At 33.5% G+C, this 23,892-nt stretch overlaps 1 protein-coding gene across 2 annotated transcripts in view; it reads right to left on the bottom strand.

Moving 5' to 3' along the window:
* FBXL17 (F-box and leucine rich repeat protein 17) overlaps positions 1–23,892 on the bottom strand; it is a 495,184-nt gene that overhangs the window by 430,482 nt on the left and 40,810 nt on the right. For both annotated transcript variants that reach the window (XM_053566502.1, XM_053566501.1), the window contains exon 4: positions 22,903–23,034. In XM_053566502.1, coding sequence (XP_053422477.1) covers positions 22,903–23,034 — 132 coding nt within the window. The remainder of the gene's footprint in view (positions 1–22,902; positions 23,035–23,892) is intronic.

Genomic DNA, 23,892 nt, shown 5'->3' on the forward strand with positions numbered 1-23,892 from the left:
TGACCTCCTATTATATACCTTACACGGTGCTAGATGTTGATATATTTATAATTATTTCTATTTTGATTGCTAAATAAACCTGAAATAATCCAATAAATTATATATGGGAAAAAATGTTCCTCAATAACCAATGTACATAAAACCCTGAAATTTTGAGAAAAAAAAATCAAAATCTAGTTATACAGACTAATAGCATTTAGTATCCTTTACTATTTGTACATATTTTCAAATATGGAATATATTTTTATTTTCATTACCAAAACTGTGTTTAGTTAAGCACTTCTGGCACTACACACTACACACAACCATAAAAAAGAAACAGAAAACTAGCTTAATTTGGTAGGCTTGATAGAATTCACAGCATACAAGAAAAAGACATAATATGATGCTTTAAAATGGCCAAATGTTTAATATTCCCACCCATGGCATTCAAAATTATAAGCCAAACAAGTGATGGTTATGAAACAATTGCTTAACATGCACTAAATTTATGATAGGATAATTGCTATTAATATTTTAAAAGTTCTTTTAACTTTCCAGTTTTAAAAATCACAGTGGAAATTAAATATTCATTTAAAAATTAAGTTATAGCACAACACAAAATCAGGGCCAAGTCCAGCCATGACTGACTGGCTGATTTCACACAGCTGAAACATTCTGCCTGTCCTATTCCCCTGAGAGACACAAGGTGGGGATGCACAGCACTGCCTTCCAATGGTTTTATTCTTCACATGCAGACAACTACAATAACAAAATATTTTAAGTTAGCCCATTCACTTATCTACCTTCCATGTGATAGTGTTAAAATTATATAACCAACCTAGTTCTTGACATTGATAACCCTAAAAACAGAATAGGCGAAACTAGTGTAGAGAAAGAGCCAAAGAACAAATCATTCCCATTAAAATATTAATTATGTACTTTCTTTGAAATTTTTCTGGATACGAAAATTATCAGAATGGCATTATACCTACAGTGAAACAGAAGTTAAATATCTTATTTCTAGGATTAAAGTATTTGGAATTTGGTTGGGACCAGCAACTACCATTAGGGGAGATTCCAGCTAACGAATTTAACTATGTACAACAAAGCAAAATGTATTACCAAATGAAGCAACTTGAAATACTTGGTATTTTTCAACAGAATTTACTTTATAAAACATTAGAAATAATACGAATATGTGAATGTTTTTCTATTCGAGTCCAACTAATATTTCTGAAATAATTAAGAATATTTTATTTTTAAATAAATGCAAATAATTTTTTATATTATATATACCACCTCAGAATAGTACATTCTAAATGGACAGCAATCAGTAATTTAAGAGTAATCATTTCAATTGGAGAAAATTGTCTCTCAAACAATACAATTTGAAATTTTGGATAACTTTCACTTTTTAAATTTGACTGTTTTTAAATAAATAATTTCTATTACTAAGAAAACCAGGATAATCACCTCTAAAATCTAGGCTAGACATCGCCAACAAGTCAATAGCAATATTTTGTCTCAAATGAGTGCAATTTGAGATCTGAACAATGAAAACTAAATTTATCAACATGAGCTGAAATTCTATTCCTGAAGTCCAAAACGGACCCACTGGCCTTCAATATTATTTCTATGTCATGAAAAATGACTCAATTTTGGTATTTCTTTTCAAAAATCTATTCTCTCACCTCAAAAAACATTCTCTAAGATGAAAATAAAGGTTCCTTTAGAACCCTTGGCATTGCAAACTTACCTCTCCTTACTATCTTCAACTAATTTCACCATTTTCAAATATTCAGTGTTCTCTTCTTTTCTTTTACCTTTGGCTTTGTTCCTCTCCTTACCTTTTCTTTTATGCCCTTCTTTGTTTTTGTCTTTTCATATTTCATTCTTTCTTTAAGTCAGCAGCATATAGAGACAAAGTGGCTTATGGCACCAGGTCTGACATAGCTGTAAAAAATAAATTCTTACTATTTTAAGAGGAGAAAAACAAGCCAGTTATCATCTGGGAAAAAGATGAGGGGATTTTAACCCACCAGACAAGCCTGTCCAATAAAACTCAGACTAGAATCAAGTGATTATAACTTCTCATGCACACACATAGAGCTCTTGGAAAGCATCCAATTTTTTTTTTTTTTTTTGGTTTCTTCTCTCTTGTCTAGAAAAAAGGACTGAAAAAAAGGGACTATAATAATTCAATCTCTTTCACAAGTCTATTAAACATGAAAATTAAATCTTTTTCAACAAACTCTTTATAAGCTAAGAGCTTAAATGTTTTGACAATTTTTAATTTCATTAAACATTTAAATGTGAGAAAGGCTTCACTCTGTTTTCTACTTCCTAGAATGTCTGCTCCAATTTAAAAGCGTATTAGTTATTAAATATATAATTTTAAGATCGAAAATGAAAACTCTAATTTTATAGCCATACTTAGTAATTAAAAAATTACCAAAGTAATTCTAGGAGCCTTTAATAACTTAATTTTCAGCATATCATCTTCAAACAAAGTTTTCTTAAAACAAATTAACTTATAGATTCACTTTGCAACAATTTATAAATAATGCTGATTTTAATTCCAGAAAAATCATACAAATTCATTTTTTAGAAAAGCACAGGTTTAATGCCTATCTGTAAACAAAGCTTTATGCCAAATGCCTAAAGTTAATAAATGATCACCAACTAGGAGAGACCCTCTAAGAGTATGCATTCAATAACATTTCTAGTAACAGTAATTTTCATGTTGACTAACAGCTGGCTATAAAACATTACCGCTACTACTTACCAATCGTATTGTATGCATACAGTTACTATTGACTATGTTAAAATCAGTGAAAATATTCACATTTAAAGTCTTTAGTTACTGAATATATAATAATACTCAAACAATGAGTTGGGAAAAACTGAATATCAAAGTGACTATGGCTGGAGATAAGTTTAAAATATTTGCCTCTACCTGTTTGAGAACAGAAGAGAAAGAAACTTCTTTCCCAGTGCTGACCAAATCGGGTGCATGTCTTTCATTGGTGCAGATTCAAAAGAATGACTAGAAGCTTTTTCCACACTTTTTTTCATGTAAGACATGGCCAGTGATTGACAGAAATGTAGCACTGGTGTTGAAGGTTATTCTATAAGAGCTCATCTGCATACTATTGTCCTAAATGTCCCAATATCCCTGGCCATGTCCCAAGATGTACAACTGATGTTGCTATTGCTCCTATCACCTGAGGATATTCCAGTTCATTCAGAAAGTATCGATTCTGCTTTTCTAAATACAACTCAAAATTTAGAAGCTAACAAAATAAAACATAATAAATATAAATAGATTTTTTAAAAACAAGAAAAATTCGTTATGGCCAAAGTGCAGAGGCAAAGTCTAAAGCCAATGACAAACTAAAGATTTACAACTCCCATCATATACAAAGAACTAATATCTCTTACATATAAAAAGTGCCCAGAAACACAGAAGAAAAAGCAGCTCAATAGAAAAATGGGTCAAGGATGAACTGTCACAGTAAAAGAAATCCAAATGGTTTTTAAACAGATGATGTTAAAAACCCAATCAGACTCGTAATGGGAAAAACATAAATTAAAACTAACTCAAATATCATTTCTTGCCTATCAAAATGACAAAACTCAAATAGCTGAACAACACACTGTTGGCCAGAATGGGAGAAATAAGCACTGTCTTATATAAATGCAAAATGGCATAAGCCCTAAGGAAGGGACTCTGGCCATATCCACCAAAGTCATATGTGCCTTTAACTAACAATTTAATAATCACATGACAACTCACATAGAAAAAGAGTGGTACACTCTAAGTGTCCATCCATCAGTTGGCTACTGATTGAAGGAATCAAGACGAACAGTCTACTATACCACAGTCACAGAAGACAGGAGCTAAAAAGCAATCTTATGAACCCACGATGGGCGAAAAAGTGTGATATATCTACTAATTTAATTTTTATGTAAATAACATACTAGCCTTTGTGTGTATACTATCTTTTTTTATAAGAAAATAATATATTATTCTATTTTCTCATATTTTAATACAGAAACACTGATTATACCTAGAGTAATAAAGAAGATGAAGATGGGTAGGAACGAAATTTCTTGGTTTGCATTTTTTTTTAAAGAATTTTATTGTTGAACCATAAACGTTTCCAAAAAATAAAATAAAAGATGGTGACTTCAACAGATGTTAGTGGTAAACTACTATTTTAGCTCTCCAATTCATTTATTATATTTCCAGCAATTATTGAGAGGGCATGCCCAAAGAGGGCAATAAAGTAGTAAATGCTGTATCAACGCCTAAATAGTCAGTAAAAATATTGAGAACTTACAGCATTCAAAATTCCTGGAAAAAAAGAACCAGCTTCAAAATCTCACCCAATGGCAATATAGCACACTGTGTTCGGACAAGGCGCACTATATAAATTGAATGTGAAGAGTACTGATTAATAAAAACTGACAGAAAAGATCCACAGCTAGAAGGAGAATCTCTTATATTAAAAAGTGCCCAGAAACATAAAAGGAAGGTGTGTTTCTAGGGTAGTTTATGCCACTTTGATAATACCTAGCATAGTACTGAAATCCTGACCATGGCAATTAAGCAAAAAAAAAAAAGGCATACAAATTAGAAAGGAAGAAATTAAATATCTCTATTCATACATGACATAATTTCTAAGTAGGAAACTCCAAAGAATCCACACAAAAAAACTGCTAGAACTAATTAATAACTTTACCAAAGTTGCAGAATACAAAATAAATACACAAAAATCAACTGCATTTCTAAATACTTACAATGAACAATTCAATTTAAAAAAAACTGTATTTATGAAGCCAGTAGACAATCTAATACACACCCACATAAAAGAAAAACTCAAATTAATTCAAGGTGGGGGTGGGGGCAGGGGAAAGAAGGAGTGGGCAGAGAAAAGGTGGGAGGGGACTGAGGGGTTATGGTGTATGGCACACCTCTTGGGGACAGGACACAATTATGAGGGGGACTTTACTTAATAAAACAAAACACTTCATTTATAACAACATCAAAAGCAATAAAATACTTAAGAATAAATTAAACCAAGAAAGTGAAAGACTTGAATGCTGAAAAATACAAAACATTGAAAAATATAAAGAAGGAAGGAGGGAGGGGGGTGGGGCCTTGGTGTGTGTCACACTTTATGGGGGCAAGACATGATTGCAAGAGGGACTTTACCTAACAATTGCAATCAGTGTAACCTGGCTTATTGTACCCTCAATGAATCCCCAACAATAAAAAAAAAAAAAGAAAGAAAAATATAACAGACACAGATAAATGGAAAGACATTCTGTGTTACCAGACTGGAAGACTTAATATTGGTAAAAACTCAATACTATTCAAAGCAGTATATAGGTTTAATGCAAATACTATCAAAACTCAAAGGCATTTTTTGCAGAAAAGAAAAATCCATTCTAACACAAGGGACCCCAAATAGTAAGCTCAAAAAAGAAAGAACAAAGTTGGAAATATCACACTTTCTGATTCCAAAACTTATTACAAAGTTGCAGTAATAAAAATAGCATGGTACTGGCAAAAAGACAGACACATAGACGAAATGGAATACAAAATCCAGAAATAAAGCTCTGTATATATAGCCAAATGATTTTTTGACAAAGAGTGCCAAGCAACATCCTTGTCAAAGGAACAACCTTTTTAACAAATGGTGCTGGGAAATTAAATATCCACATGCAAAAGAATAAAGTTGTATGCTTACCTAAAAACAGACCAAATATCTAAACACAAATAAAACTATAAAATTATCAGCAAAAAAATAGGGGAAAAACTTTATGACATTGAACTTGGAAATGATATCTTAGAAATACCCAAAAGCACAACAAAAGTAAAAAAAAGGTAAGTTAAACTACATCAAAACTAAAAACTTCTGCACAGCAAAGCACACAATTAACAGTTTTAAAAGGCAACTGTTAATTATTATGAATGAGAGGAAATATTTACAAATTATATATCTGATAAGGGGTTAATATCCACAATATATAAAACTCCTACAAAACAATCACAATAACAGAGTAACCCAGTTTATAAATAGGCAAAGTACTTGTACAGACATTTCTCCAACAAAGACATATAAATGACCAAGAAGCACATGGACAGATGCACAGCATTACTAAGCATTATGGAAATGCAAATCAAAGTGAAAATGAAATAAACCTCACATCCATTAAGATGGCTACTGTAAAAAAAAAAACAATAAAAATAAAAAACCCAGAAAATAACAGTGTGGGAAAGAATGTAGAGAAATTACAACCTTTGTGCCCTGTTGATGAAAATGTAACATGGTACTACCACTATGAAAAACAGTATAATAATCCCTCAAAATACTTAAAATAGAATTACTTATGATCCAGCAATTTCATTTCTCCCAAAAGAATCAAAACCAGGATCGAGAAGGGATTTAATATCCATGCTCCTTCCAACACTATTCACAATACCCAAGAAGTGGAAGCAACCCAAGTGTCCATCAACAGATGAATGGACAAACAAAACGTGGTATATACATGTAACGGAATATTACTCAGCCTTATAAAAAAGAAAATTCTAATACATGCCACAACATGGATGAATCTTGAGCATATTGTACCATACGAAATAAGCCAGTCACAAAATGACAATACTGTAAGTATTTATATGACGGACCTGGAGGAACCAAATTCACAGGGAGGAGGGGAACAGTGCACTGGTGTGTGATGGGTATGGAGATTCAGTTTCACAAACTCAAAGAGTTCTGGAGGACTAGTTACACAACAATACACTAATAAACTGTACACTTAAAAATAGTTAAAATGGCAAATTTTGCTTTTGACATACATATTTTACCACAATTTAAATCTTTTTTTTTTTTAATTTAGGCTGCAAAAAATGGCTAGAAATGCACTTCCTTCCCATGCATCACCCTCTAAGTCAGTCAAGGAAGAAAAGAGTCATCAGCCAAGCAGCATCACTTCCATATTCAACGCTTTACCAAAGAAGTGGTATGCATGATTCTTCTATCAAGGAAGAAGTAATTTAGTGGGACTAAAAATATAATACCTGTGAAATACAAAACAAACAAAAAAAACTTGACTGCCTTGTCTGGAATTGGGATATAAGTAAACCTGAGGAGGAAGGGGAACCATCCGGCAAGCATAAGGAAACGCTGCATTTCAGACACCAAAACAAAGGGGTTAGAACTAAAGAGTTAGAAATAGAAGACCACCACCAAGGAATCAATCAGAGGAAACAAGACAGTGTAATGACTGTGACATACACAGCACAGAAGTGAACAAGAGATAAACGATGGCTAAAACTTTCTCATTGGCAAAATCACAAAGTATCCATTCATTCAGTGGCTCAAAGGGGTAGGGCGACAGCCCCATGTGCTGGAGGTGGTGGGTTCAAACCCAGCCCTGGCCAAAAACTGCAAAAAAAAAAAAAAATTACTTTGAAGCAACTGCCATGTGTGCCCAACAACATTAAATGCAGACAACATAGCAGGGAGGGAGGCAGAGGATATCCCTGCTTCCACTGAGTTTACAGTCTAGTGATAAAACATGATAAATAATTATAAAGAGAAAAGCTGACACTAACAAGACTTCAGACCAGACAGGAAAGCACTTAACTGTTGATGAGCTGAACTTCATCAAAATTAAAACCTTCTACTCTACAAAAGACACTATTAATAAAATGAAGATATACACCTAGAAAAAGTAATCTTACATAAGAACTTGTATCTATATAACTTAGAACTCTTACAACTTGATAAGAATACAATCAAATTCATACAGATGCTCCACAAAAGAGGAAACAGGAAAGGTTAACATGCACTTAACAAGGTCTTCAACATCGTGAGATTACCAGGGACAAACACACAGAATCAAAACCACGATAAGGCACCACTACACACCCACACAGCATCACTAACGTCAAAAAGTCTAACAGTACCACCCGGTGGTGAAGATGTAAATAAGCCCCTCAAACATTGCTGACAGGAGTGTAAAATGACACAACCACTTCACAACACTCTTAGGCAGTTTCTCCCAAAGTTAAGTATGCACTTACCATGTGACCCAGCCAACTCATTCCTAGATATTTACTCAAGACAAATGAAACCCTTTGTCCATCCAAAGATATAGATGTAATAGTTAAAAAAACAGAAACAATCCAAATGATAATTAACAGGCAAATAGATGTACAAACTGTTGTATGTCCTTATAATGGAACAGTATCAGCGATAAAAAAGGAATAAACTATAATACACACATAACATACCTTTAGAAATTGTTGTCAACAATCTTTGAACCACAAATAAATCCAGACCTAGAGTAAAGGTTACATAGCAGAAAGCTAAGGCAAGAATCATAAAGAACCAGTTCCCTAAATTCAGTGGAGACACTGAAATAAATCAGTCCTAAAGCTTAAACTACCCCTACACGCCTACTTGGTAAATTAATAACCTTCTTGTTGCTTAAGTAAATTGAGTCATATTTTCTGTTACATGCAATCAAATGAAATGTAGATGATATAACTCATACTTAATATTTCAATATTCACCATTTAATACTCAGAGAAGTTAACTGCGAGGAATGAGACTTGATGTTAAAGGAAATGACAGACTACCAAGAAAATAAAATAATGGACTGGAGTAACACTGTAGCTAAGTTACTAGGAATAAAAAACACAAAAGATACAATAAGTACAGGCAGCGTTTCTTAAAAAACATGAAAACACAAGATGACTTTTCTAGAAATCCTATCTAGAAATCCCACACAAGATAAAAAGGCTTTCTGGATCCTCTCAAACACATAAAGCCACCATCAATTACTTGTCCCCAGTGCCAAGTTCTCAGTAAGAACAGCATTCACTACCAACAAGCTTTGGCAGTAATTCGAGTTTCCCTAGTCATGAAGACAAAGAAGAGAAACGGGAGCTGGGAAGTTAAGAAAAGAGGGAAACCAACATTTTGTAAACAACTGCTATTTGCCAAGGTACCTTGTTGGACAATTCACATAACTGCTAGAGTCCATTTAATCTTCTCAACAACTGCATGCAATAGGTATTATCATCTTCAGTCAATACATAAGGAAATCAAAGCTCCAAGAAGTTAAGTGCTTAACAAGGAATCCACAACTTACAAAATGGTAACATGAGAATTGGAATCTATATCTGTTATACACAAAAACTGCCTTTCCACAACCTCTTGATGAGAATAAGCACCAAGAAAGTCTGTCACTGTCTATCCTTTTGTCTGGCCCAAAGGAAAGTACCAGTTAGTTCTTACAAGAAAAATGTGTTACATGATGACAAGATTGAGTACAACATATCAAAACGTTTTTAGAATGTCTTAAGTCTAATTGTTTAGTCTTATCTCTGCCTCCAAGTGTTAAACTATTACATTTGATGGTCTCAGAAAAGTACAGCAGCAAACATAGATATTATTTAAAGGAAAAAAGAATGCTAGGAATGGATATGAAGGGTAGTGTGTAGAGAGGATGCGCCTTTTGGTTTTATCACAATTATCAACATAAAAAGCACGCATATTAAAATATATTCTTCTGCTAGAAAACTAATAAAATTTAAGGCTATTATAGTTAGAAAAAAATGATAAAAGCCAAAGTATTTACTGATAAGGAAATGTTGCAGAAAGACTGTGTAGTGTAATTATTAAATAGGAAGAAATGCACATGTTTATATGTGCATTAAAAGTCTTCTAAAAATAATCACCGGAGGGTTTAGCAGGAGGGTTTCCTTTTTCATTTTCTACTTTTCAGTACTATTGGAATTTCATAAGCATGCACATGTTTTTCTTATAAGAACAGGGGTTGTGGGCAGCACCTGTGGCTCAGTGAGTAGGGCACCGGCCCCATATACCGAGGGTGGCAGGTTCAAACCCGGCCCTGGCCAAACTGCAACAACAACAACAACAATAACAAAAAATAGCCAGGTTTTGTGGCAGGCACCTGTAATCCCAGCTACTCAGGAGGCGTAGGCAAGAGAGTCCCCTAAGTCCAAGAGCTGGAGGTTGCTGTGAGCTTTGATGCCACAGAACTCTACCGGGCAACAAAATGAAACTCTGTCTCAAAAAAAAAAAAAGAACAGGGGTTGTTATGACTCTTACAATTTTCAATATATTATAAAACTTCCCCAAATATATGTATTTTTAAATTATGGGTAATATTCAGTATTTATCAACAGATGACAGTAACCGACTAATGGGAAAATCTTACTGATTATATAACATGTGACTACCACTTTTACATAAACTACTTGACTTAATCCTAAAGTAATAATTTTATTCTTAAGCTACAAATGAGAAACCACCTTAGCTTGCCAAGCGTCACTCACCTAAGGACAGAGGTGATTATTTACACTCAGATCTTCCCAATTCAAGCTCCAAGCCACTTTTTACTGTACTACAATTATCTGCGCAATAAAGGAGATCTTTTAAAGTTAATATGTGCTTCTGTAAGTATTTTTGTTTGTATTTAGGTATATCTTGCCTCTTTCCAAAAAGGAATGTAGGCAGCTCCCCTATGAAATATACCCTACAAGAGAAAAACAAATAGAAATGAAAATTAAGACAAAGGAAAATAAGTTTTTTAAAAGTATCTTTATTATAGGCAGTCTATAATAAAGATGGAAGTCTGAAGTGCCTTGCCCTACATGAATTAATATTTGTTTCTTGGTCTCTTAGATGTCAATGCAAGACAGAAAAGAGATCTATACATCTTTCATAAAATTCACATTAACATAATAAAGGGAACAATTGCTTAGAAGTCCAGCTTTCCCTCATCATCAGACCAGAGGGAATATTTAACTGAGGGTTCTCGTCAGAGAGGACCGCCAAAGGGTACAGTAGACAATGTCCTTAACAACATCCCAATAATAAATGAAATTGCAACTCAATACAAGAACATTAAACTCAATTTACTCTATTTAATTCTTCAAGTATTGCTACCTAGGCACTACCAAAGTACTACCATAACGCAATGGAAAATGTCTTTAACAGCAAACATCTTTGTAAAAAACTATTGGAACAAGTCATTGTAATGAATATAGCATGATATATCCCATAAAATAGCTCCCTTAACAATTTAATCTTCAAATTATTTCACTTTAATTACGTAAGGAAGATGAAATAACTTAGAATTTACCATCGTTAGTAAATTAAATATTATGTAAATGCCATCATTTGTAAATCCTTAATTTTGAAGTATAATACTCAAAATAAGAGAGGTTGAGTCCAAGCTTTGGAGGAATGGTTTTGATAAGGGTGTTACTGTTCTCCCCAGCATGTATTACAGAAGCAAATATAAGATACAAAGAAAGAACTATTAGCTAAGAGTTACTATAAAGCGAGTGAGCTGGCATGACACTTATGAAAAAAAAGTCTGGAACACAGTGCTTCAAATATGGTGAGAGTCTAATAAATGTTTAATAAATAAATAAGTGAATGGTAAAAGACTGGACTTAGAAAGAAATTAACTGATCCATGTACCTAATAACCATAAAGCAACTTATATTTTACAGGATCATACCACCTATAGCTACAGCATCATGTATGTTCAAGTTTTCAATACAGTAATACAGTTTTCTAGGGCATAAAATAATGTCATACCAACCTCTAACATACGACTCTAAATCTGTTTTCTATTCTCTCAAATATCATAAATCAATTACTATTGTAAAACACTAGACAACTTTTATTCATCAAATTATCCAAATGATTGCACTACATTGATAAAAAAACAAGAAATTATGTCATTGTATCTTTATAAAATTATTTGGGAATGTTTTAAATGCAAGGGGTTACTGCTTTCCTTCTTTAAGTGTCTTGTGTTTTTATAATACTGAATAAACTTCAATGCAGTGAATAATGTGAAACTGCTCAAACTACAACCTGAAACAATCTATGCCAGCCACATTAATCATTCATAAGCAATCTCAGCAAGATATATTTTAGAGAACACACACAAATCAACACACAATACAGACTCTTACAATCCTTCATGAAGCAAAGCAGCACAGTCCATCAACAAAAAGAAACAAGGGAACAAAAATCTCCCCTTCTAAGCTCACACTCTCTAAATCTGAAATCACTTCACCCACTTGATATTATTTGATATATACACACATACACACATACACTCATGCACACACACACACTTATCCATGCATGAGCTCTCCATTCAGACAAAAAAAAAATCTCCTAAAACTGGAGATTAGTATAAAAATGTATTCTATATCCCACATCCTTTTAGAGTCAATTGATCACAACATGTTCAAAAGGGAAAAATCCATTGTAATCAAAGTTGAAATGTGCTAATTTGATCTCAAATAATGTTGTATCAATTAGTTCACTCAATATTGATACTGAGTAGTGACTATTCTTAGTTATATGTTTCCAAAGGATTAGCAAAAGTATAAAGGCAGATATGAATATTTATTTTTATTTTACAAAGACTGTATCTTTTTAAAAAGGCTTCATTCTCCACATTTATGAATACAATCTGTAAATGGAAGATGCAAAATGCAAGAGACCAGCACATAGATATTTTACATTCATCCTAAAGAGCTGAAACTGCTTAACGTGAAATACAGGAGAGAAGGCCTTCAAAGTTAGACAGGAATAGTATTAAGTTGAGAAACATACTTCTGTTGGATTAATTGGCTAAATTATATCCCTCTTAAATAACATATTAAAATCTCTCTTAAGCACTACTTTTACCAGTTCATTGATGACCTCATTAGAAATGTATTTGATTAAAAACAAATAAAAACTAAATGATTTATTGCTTAGGCATACATACATATGCAATGAAATGGAAACGTATGATAAACACAAAAACATAAAAACAAATGTTTCTTCCTGTCAAAAGGAAGATTGGAGGGATGCCCAGAGAAAACCAAAACCCAAACCAAAATCATTCTCCTCTCTAAAGCAGAGTAATGTTACTATATAGGTTTCAAGTTAGTATCCTTCAGAGGAAGTTCAGTACATATATATATTAAAAGCAATTAAAGGCAAAAAAAAAAGAGAGAGAGTGCCTAATTATAGATGATGAATCTATATTAAGATTTTTTAAATTTCAAAAAGCTTCAAAAAGATATAAAATTTTAATTTATATGACATGTTCTTACAAGTAAAACAATTATTATACATCTAACTCAATGGCAATACTTCCAAGTCAAACAACCTTAACATGAGAACCTACGCAGAACACATCTCATAGTAATCTATAAGCAGATTTGGTTTAAAAGCCAAACATGAAATATCAGTATATACACATAAATATGTTCAATATATTATTCTGAAATTTTCCAAGCATAAAATATATTTCTAGCTAACAGCAGTCTACACACCAAATATAAATTTATTGTGAAGATAATAAGACATAATATGTATTATATTTTATATTTATAAATGTATAAGGAATGAAGACCTAAGTCACCTAAAATCATCAAAAACAAACATGGGACTTCATACAAAGATGAAGACACAGACAAATTACTAGATTAAAAATCACTTTCAAAAAGCTGAGACACTAAAAGTCTTTATTATTCTTATTGCCAAGTAAGTAATTTCAAATAAGCTCCTATTTCCAGAATCTTGAGGACAAAATGACTTTTAACTATTTAGGAAACGAGAAAAAATGAAACAGTACTCAAAAAACCAAGGGTTGAAATATTGAAATCTTTGTTCTTATGTAAAGGAAAACAACATAGCTAGTACTTTTAGATGTACACCTCAGTTGTCAATTCACCCTCACAGCAAGCTAATGAAAGATAAAAATATCATCCTTCCTCAGGACGTCAGTCACATGCCTCTAAAGAGGAAAGGGCAGGGAAAAGAGAAAAAAAACCACATATATAAACTCCAATAAGACTATCTCTTTAAATTTTCAACTGACTTGATTAGAAAGGGTTACCTTAAAAGAAAGCATAATAAATACTTATGTACAAAGAGTCGATTCAAATTTATTTGAAATTACTTAGTGAGGTAACTTCCAAAATTTTACCGAGAGGACCTACTATGTGCCAAGTTCAGTACTATATGCACTTTACATCTACCATTATAATTACACAGATGGTTTGATTAAAGTTATAATTAGATGCCTGAGAAATGTACAGTTTGGTGACCTGTAAAGCCTGTTCTATACTATATTGAAACTTGCTTATTTATTAGTACTATCATCTCTAAATTTATATTGATAAAGTCAGAATGGGTAACTAACATTTTATTCAACAGAAAATGACTTCTATAACTTCTAGGTAATTAGAGAAAAAAAAATTTAAACACCCAAATTGCCCAAGAACTAGGAAGTAAAAACCTTCTGTACTCCAGTTAAGCCTCCATTCTGACTTCTAATTCACTGTACATCAAAGAAAATCAACTTGCCTTGACACATATGGACTATTCCCTTCAGTGATCAGGCAGGTGTTGAGGCCAGAAAGAGAGCCTATTTTCCACAGCCCTTTACCTTGTTTGATCACTGGTTACTTTTGATCTGACACTGCCCTCTCTCTAGTAATGACTTTCCCCTCATAGACCCTACCTCACATCTGTCAGAAAGAATAAAGAGCATCAAACTGAGACCTGACAACGCCTATGGGCCATGCGACGTGCTGCCAATGGAATGTTCCCCTGCTCCCACAATTTTCAATTCAGTTTCCTTTGTTCTGGTAGGTACAGGGTTAGGGTACCAATGACAGCAGAAAGGATTATGCACCAACTGTGAAACCAAGCCTTCTTGAATGTCTATCTTTTATCTTTGCTTCTTCATCTTCTTAAATGCTGCAAACTTCATGGTGGTTACTATGAAATACATATTCAACAAGTGCAATAGAAAGTTTGTTTAAATCCTTTTCCAGGAGAAAATAAAGGATTCAATGTATTGTATCAATCAATTCAACTATAAAGCTTTAAGGAAAAAGTTTCAAACCCATGGTGTGAGATTACTAAAGACCAGCTGTCAGAGAGCATGTTAATAGTAAAGGAAACCACGTAGTTTTACCAGGACCACTACTTAGTGGGTACTGCCATTCACTGTCTGCAAATAGAAACCCCCTAAAACAAAGCACATATTCACAAGACACAATCTTTCAATTGTTATGTTACAGATTTGCACCCTAATTTGGTTGAGAATAAGTTAGTATTGCAAATAAGTTCCATTTGTCTTGTTTAAATGATGTGGTTGAGTACACATAAGGTTTTTCTTAAAGCATTAACACCATTCTTAAATGTTAGAAATTAGAAAAAAATCAAATCAGGTATCATTTTGGTTCCATTTACTTATAATTTTTCAACTATAATTGAAACATTTTATGAGTTCCTAAATATAAAAACCTTCCTGCTACACATACACACACACACATAATGACTGATGACTCATCATCCGGCAGGCAGTAAAGTGATTTGCAGAAAGCAGTTTTGGACGTTTTCCAGGATCACTTCCAAGGTCAAGAAACGACTTTTTTTTTTTTTTTTTTTTTTTAAGAAATAGGGCTTTTCTTAACTTTTTAAAAGTAGGATCAGAATAGGGAATAGTTCTGATCATTACATTAAATTTACATTGATCAGTAAGATATACATGTAAATTTAATATTATAATGCATAACAAACAACCTGACTTATTCTTAACTAGCACAACTATATTCTTAACTTAAAAAAGACTGCTCTTCATTCTTCAAGCTAAAAACATCATAATATAAAGTATATTAGAAAAAATAATTGTTTTAAATATATTTGAATATAAGAAAAAGATAATTCCTATATACTTGGACTAACTTTACACATATATTCACAGGAGCTCAGAGATGGAATATAAGCATTAAAGTGATTACAAGTTTATTTTAATAACTGGAGAAAGTTTCTACAACATTTGAAGAAAGATATACACTGATGGAAAGAAAGGAGAAAAGGTACTCATGTCTAAAGCATGAACCTGTGACACCAGGAAAAGTGTACAACATACTGAAAGGGCTTTACCACTACAGATGACCAGATGGTGAATACCTCTTATGCTTAGCAATTAGCATAATTAGATTCTTGACTTAAAAAAAAACTGCTCTTGATTCTGCAAGCTGAAAACATCATAATATAAAGTATATTAGAAAAATAATTGTTTTAAATATATTTGAATATAAGAAAAAGATAATTCCTATATTCTTGTACTAACTTTACAGCAGAAAGCCATATGAGTATACCGGAAAAAATTATCACTTCTACATGGAAAAACCATAATTAAATTCAAGGATAAACAAAACAATTGACAGAACCAACACTTGCCCATTTTTTCCTCTGAAGTTGTCCAAATGTCACTTAATCCTCCAAGAAAATGAAGAAACTGCACTATTATAACAAGCTATCTATCCATGCTGCCTCTTGAGCATTTTCTCCAAAATTTTGATTCTATAAAAACTGTTAAACTATTTTATTTTAAAATAAAATAAATGGAAAGAATTTATAAAATAAAAAACTAATAATTTTATATAAAGTAGTAAAAACAAAACTCTTATCAGTATAAATTTTGCATAGTATTTTACTCAAGGCAAGCATTGTCAGTATTACGAATGAAACTTAACATCAGACCTGCTTGGTGCATTTTGCCTACACCAAGCAACAAAGATGCATTTTGAAGTAACAAATAGAATCCATCTCTTTCTATTTGCAACAATAAAGCCAAGGTCTTCTAAACAAACTCAACCATAGAAGCCACTAGTTAACGTTCATCTTTTCAAGAATCAGGTAATCGAGGACACACAGAGAAGGCAGTTGTGAGCCAGAAAGCAGCCCTCACCAGACACCACAGCTGCCAGCACCTTGAGTGTGGACTCTCAGGTTCCAGAACCATGACAAATGAATTTCTGTTGTTTATGAGCTATCCAGTTTATAACAGTTTAGTACAGTAGCCCTAATAGACTAAGGCAGTAGTATACAATAATAAGATGAAGTTCAGCATCTTTAGGTCATCTTCTTTATAATGCTACACTCAATTATCACTGTTCACTAGAAACACCATTCTGATGTAAGTACGCACCCCACCCAGTGAGAGGGGAGAGAGCACTACAGTTATGTACCTACCCTGAGAAAGTGTAGAGGCTGAAGTCAATACACTGAAAACAAAATCCCTCACAACTGCAAATTATTCATATCTGGGAATAGAAGTAAGCTCACCTTACAAGGCAAGATACCAGGAATGTAGTCAGGGCCATGAGGAAGGGAACAATCAACCTCCTTAATAGATTAATGCATATACAAAGCCCCTTTATGTATTAATAACTATGTTGAAGAAAGGATCAGAAAATGCAAGCTTTCACATAATGCTAATTAATAACTCTGAGAGAAATGTTTATCTTACATACTTCCCAGCTGACAATCAACATGGTGACCAGTCTATCCACCTAACCACTGCAAAACCAGAATGAAACTGTTGGTAGCTCATGGGTAAGATCAGACCGCAGTAGGTGATACTAGGCACGGAGGCAGCCCAGTTCATATTCTTGCACTGCAGAAAGCAACTCTGACAGGGAAAGAAAACAACCTTTACTGAAACCTTCCTGGGTTTTGAGCCCATGAAACACATTTGTTGCTTCACCTCTTAATCTAATTTAGCCTGATCCTCATAAGAACATGTCTGACGTAGCATTATGTCCTTTCTGCAGAGAAGAAAATTAAAGTGCAAAAATTAAGATAACCAAGTCACACAAGTAGGAAATAGTAGGATCAAGGTTTGAACTGATTTCAATGTAACAAAAAAATGGCATTTGCCTCAATCTCCCCTTAAAATGCATCCATCCTGGAAAAAGAAAACCTGAGAGGTGAATGTAGATCCTTCCTCATCCATATAATCTTCCAAAGGATAACAAAATTTAAAACAGTATCATCACAGCAGCAGCCAAAGAACTCTAAGATGTCAGACAATTATAAAACTCGTAAAATATCAGCCAGGAGATTAAAAAGTAAAAGTTGAAATCAACTTTCAGGGCATCACGTTTCAACCAGGAAACCTTTATCATTTCCCTATAACTTTCTAAAATCCATTTTGTTGAGAATTGAGAAATCTGTATCAGTTGATAGCCCAACTCTTAAGAGTAGAAAATGTAAACAACCTACACATATAACACATGTAAATCTATACCAAATATGATATCTACATTTGTGCTAGGATGTAGCACAAAAGTTATTTTCAAATTAAATCGTAAAGTACCAGTACCTTAAAACATCAGACTGTATAGCAAATGACAGAACATCTATCTGACCCCATCACTGTACAACGGAATAAAAAGCAGCTCAAAGACGCTCAAAGACCTTCTCTGTCCAAAAGTAGAGAGGAAAAATCTGGTGCAGAAAGATTAAAGAAGTAGGAGGAATATACTTTTTTATTTTTTTTTTTGAGACAGAGTTTCACTTTCTTGCCCTTAGTAGGGTGCCGTGACGTCACAGCTCACAGCAATCTCCAACTCTTGGGCTTAAGTGATTCTCTTGCGTCAGCCTCCTAAGAAGCTGGGACTACAGGCACCCACCACAACACCCGGCTATTTTTTGTTGCAGTTGCCACTAATGTTTTAGCTGGCTGGGGCCGGGTTCGAACCCGCCATCTTTGGTACATGAGGCCAGCGCCCCACCTACCAAGCCACAGGCGCTGAGGAGGAATACACTTTGTAAGGTTTCTAGATCACCAATAACTAAATATGACTTAAAGATAGCTTTGTGGCAAGGACTGCACAGAAGTGATACAAAAGCCATTGCTAAAATAAAAAAGACAGACACAGACAATATGATAGACTTAGCCTCACGATAGTTGCCCTCCTCAATCTATTTCTATACTCTATACAAGAATTTCACAGCAAATGCAAAAATATTCATGTAGGTACATGACCATTCTTGGAGTATACAATAAAGTTCTAATGCTCTTTTTAGGAACATTAGACTTATTAAAAGAATCAGTGAAATAATTTGGCTAATGATCAATGTTTGTGAAATCATAGGTCAACTTCTGTTGGCATACTTGCAGACACAATGTTCTCTGTATATACCTCTATTCATTTCTAATTTAAAATATTTGTTGTTGCTCAAAAATTAATGACATAGGAATTCCTTCTCTTTTGGAAACATTCTACATGTAAGTCCTCAATTCTTTGCTTCACCATAACTCATTTGAACCTTAAAATGTCAAACCACTGTCCTTACTTTCCATGTGAATAAAACTTCTGCTCGCTGATGAACAGAGGAATCCTTCCCTTATTCTAAAGTTTACCATACTTACATCAGTGCTACAAATAATAATGTTCAAATATCTTGCTACTGTATGTAAAACTGCACATTCATCTTGTAGTATTCTAGTTGCAACTATATGTCACATAACTTAAGAAGAAATTTTCTTTTTTTTTTTTTTTTTTTTTGTAGAGACAGAGTCTCACCCGCCCTCGGGTAGAGTGCTGTGCCGTCACACAGCTCACAGCAACCTCCAGCTCTTGGGCTTACGCGATTCTCTTGCCTCAGCCTCCGGAGCAGCTGGGACTACAGGCGCCCAACACAACGCCCGGCTATTTTTTTGTTGTTGTTGTTGCAGTTTGGCCGGGGCTGGGTTTGAACCCGCCACCCTCGGCATATGGGGCCAGCGCCCTATTCACTGAGCCACAGGCCCATAAGACCACCTAAAGGACAAAAATTAAAATGAACCATACCAGCAGAAACTTGTATAAGCATCATATCCCCAGTTACATCAAGGACACAAACGCTGTGTGGCTGGAATATACAAAGACAATGCTGCCACCTAGAGGCCAGGATACAATATGAGCACATGTATACTTAACAGTCAAGTAACTGCCAGTGTATTAAAAACCAATCAACTTAAGTCAGCAAAGTTTATACTTCAAAAAAACATGCTATGATCATTATTTTTCCTTTTTTATTGTTGGGGATTCACTGAAGGTACAATAAACCAGGTATGATCATTTTTTATACAATAAAGCTGTAATAATAATTTTTACGAATATTCAATTTATTAAGAGAATCAATGAACTAATTTGGCTAATGATAAATATTTATTTCTAATTTAAAGTATTTGTTGTTAAATGACTAATAATGCTTCTCAAAGTAAAAATACATAAACTACTTAAAATTAGAGCTTTGTAAGTGATTTAAATATTTCTCCTTATTTCACAAATTTTAGAAATACAAAGTTCCCGTAGGAGGTTAGTTATCCAATAAAGAGTTGAAATTATTTCAAATTTTCCTTTCTAATAACCTTAAATGGGAAGAATTGTATTGAACTGACCTTTAAGACTTACTAAAACTACTTCTAATTTCCAATGAAATAAAAAGTTTTAATAAGTAAAACTAAATACAGAACTGATTCTTTTAGCGTTTAAGTACATGAAAGCTTTTCTATATACCCCAATATCAGGGACAAGCTAATGAGAGCATAACAAGAACCTTCAAAACAAAAACAGTTGCTTTCTTTAGGAAACCATTGGCTAAAATGTTTTTAATGCGCCAATAAAAATGTTCCTCTGTTTACTCAACAGGAAGACAAATATTATTCAACAAATTATCCATATTCCTTAAAGAATAGAAAAATTTTAAGTTGAGATTACCAACCTTTATTTTGAATGTAAAGGAGAAACCAACAGTTAGACAAAAATACAGTTGTGATACCATAAGAACTACTATATTTCTGTTTCCTATGGATCAGAGTTCATAGGAGGCAATTAAAGGACATTATGTTTTTTAATTCTCAAAATCACACCCGGAAGGGATAACTCCATTTTCAAATGAGGTTCAAAGTAACTTTCCCAGGGTCACAAGGCAAGTGAGTAGATACCAGGATTCAAAAATTCAGTCGGTGACCCAGAAGATCTAATTCTCCCTAAAAAATCATACAGCCTCAAGAGTGATTAATATATTATACATATAATAAATGTAAAGAGAAATGTAACACATTTTTACTATGTTATTTCAAGGAAAAGTATTCTAGTGAAAAGTGTTTACTTCTAACTTAGGGTGTTTTCATTTTTTTAACTAGGTCATTTTTTAAAACACCATTATCTAACTACGAGTACTGATGCTTCAAGAGACCTTTCAAAATTCAAGGTCATAATGGGATATATTTATCAAATATTTATCAAATTTTATAAACTAATCTCAAAGGCAACAAAAAGAGCTCTTTTGTTCTTTGTAAATGTGCTATATACATTCAGGACTACCCTGCCAACACTTTCAAGTATAGTCATGCATCACTTAACGAGGGGGATGTGTTCTGAGAAACATGCTGTTCGGACATTTTGTTATACCAACCCCAGAGAGCACTTAAACAAACCTAGATTATAAAGCCTACCATACACCTGGGTCTATATGGTATAGTCTATTCCTCCTAGGCTAAGGACTTGAACAGCGTGGTACTGTACTGAATACTGTAGGCAACTGTAACACAATGGTATTTGTGTACCTATACATAGAAAATATAAAAATACAGCATTATAATCTTAAGGAACTACCATTACATATGCAGTCCATCATTCAGAACATCATTACATAGCACATGACTGTACACTATTTTTCAGTGCTGGGATCTCCTACTGAGGCCTCCCTAGTGACAACTCTTTCCGTAATAGAAAGAGTTGTATGACATCTTTCTTGTATGATATAGCTATCAAATCAAAACTGAATGCCTTTGGAATATTATTCATCCATAATGAGAAATAAATTTCTGATACATGTTAACATAGGTGAACCTTTAGAAACATCACACCCCATGAAAGAAACCAGACAGAGAAAACCACATATTGTGTGATCCCATTTATATGGAGATAAATCTAGTACAGGCAAATTCAAGGACACAGGAAGTAGATTAGCAGTAACCAGGGGCTGGAGAAATGGGAGTGACGGCTAAAAGCAATCCTTCTAGGGGTAATGAGAATGTTCTAAAATTAGATCCTAGTGAGGTCTGCACAACTTCATGAAAACCAAGGAATTATACACTTTAAAAGGGTGAATTTTATAATTTGTGAATTAAATTTCAAGAAAAATGTGTGGTTTTAAATATATTAAATATAACACATTAAATGTGTCTGAGTTACATAAATATGTGCTTAAAATATAAAATCTATGTAATTACTGAGATTATCTGCCCTAATTTGTTGAGTCCTATTTTTCACCTTACCAAGGTGAAACATTTCGAAGACATTAAGTAACTATAACGATCTAGAAATATTATAATCCCTAGGGGTACCAGAAGGTACTCCAACTACAGACTTGTGTTTGGAAAAAAAAAAAAAAAAGATTTTCTTCCAATTTACCAGCATTAGTTCACTGTCAGAATTTAGAAAAAACACATTGCACATGCTGGTGAAGATTTTTTTTTTTTTTTTTTTTTGAGACCAAGTCTCACTCCGTTGCCTAGGCTAGAGTGCCATGGCACCAGCCTACCTCACAGCAACTTAAAACTCCTGGGTTCTAGCAATCCTCCTGCCTCAGCCTTCTGAGTAGCTGGAACTACAGGCACCCACTATGATGCCTGGCTAATTTTCTTTTTCTATTTTTAGAGAAGGGGTCTCACCCTTGTTCAGGCTGGTCTCTAACCCCTAAGCTCAAGAGATCCTCCCGCCTCAGCCTCCCAGAGCGCCAGGATTACAGGCATGAGCTACCATGCCCAGCCCTGTGAGGAATTTTTAATATGCGAGTGGCACCTATAAAGCACCTATTCAGTTATAGGATCAATTTATAAAATCATTAGCTTGAGAGGATTTTTGCTTTTGATTAAATAGTACTTGCCTCTGAACCACAAAAAGAAAATATGCAGATGAAACTTTATAAACAACCTTTAAGAAATTCAAAGGTTAGAAACAAAACGAACAGTACAAAGATAACAAGTACTTACTAATTTGTTTTCCTGCATGTATATCCTTTGTAATTTCAGACAGCCCTTAGCTATGACGATCATGCCTTCATCTGAGATCTTGTAACACTGGCCGAAATGAATATCTTTGAGTTCTCTGCATTTTGAGCCCAGCTGCAAACAAAAAAATCTGGCTAAATGCTCAGAAAATCAAAAAGGCAACACATTTCTAGTGAGGTTTTCATATAATAATACCGAGGTTTAATAGTTATGTAAGATATACTCTCAAAATAAGATAGAATGTAAGCAATCTAAAACTTAAAACAGTATTGTGTAAATCTTTTCACCTTCTAATCTACCTCCTTTTTTCAACTACCTTACTATACCCATCAAGGTGCCGAGATTCCTCAATGATTCAAATTCAAATCTTTATTTCTCTTGAGTTTTAACAATGAAAAGAAAAACAAAGAAAGCATCCTCAAGGCAAAAATTATCATACATATATTCATAAAATTAAATATTAGATAGCCATTGAAACGGAAGAAATATTTGGCAAAATAAAAATGTATATAAGTTTTTATAGCATAATCCAATTTTATAAAGAAGTAATGCACACTTAAATGCATATAATGTATTTGGGCATAGAAAAGAAACTGATACATGGGTCACTGTCAAAGTTTCAAGATACACAAAAATCAAGAAATGTAAAAATCTGTGCGAACAGAAACAATTGAAGCCCTCCCAGCAACACCAGTAAGGCAAGGAGGCTGGACTTGCACAGGTGAATCAGAGAGGATGCTGTCAACTGTGTTTCTTGGAAGTGAAATAATGGACCATAACACAATCTGTTTCAAAACTTTTGTAATGACTCACATATTTATACTAAGGTGTTAACAGTGGTTTAATTCTGATTAACAAATGAGTGGATTTTTATTCCCTCCCACCTATCAGTTTTCTCTAATTTGTAAAGTAAATATTACTTTCTTAATTAAAAAATTAAGTTCCAAACTGTTTCAAGTAAAGTAATTATAA

The sequence above is a fragment of the Nycticebus coucang genome, chromosome 17 (genome assembly GCF_027406575.1).
Source record: "Nycticebus coucang isolate mNycCou1 chromosome 17, mNycCou1.pri, whole genome shotgun sequence".
NCBI classification, from domain to species: domain Eukaryota; kingdom Metazoa; phylum Chordata; class Mammalia; order Primates; family Lorisidae; genus Nycticebus; species Nycticebus coucang.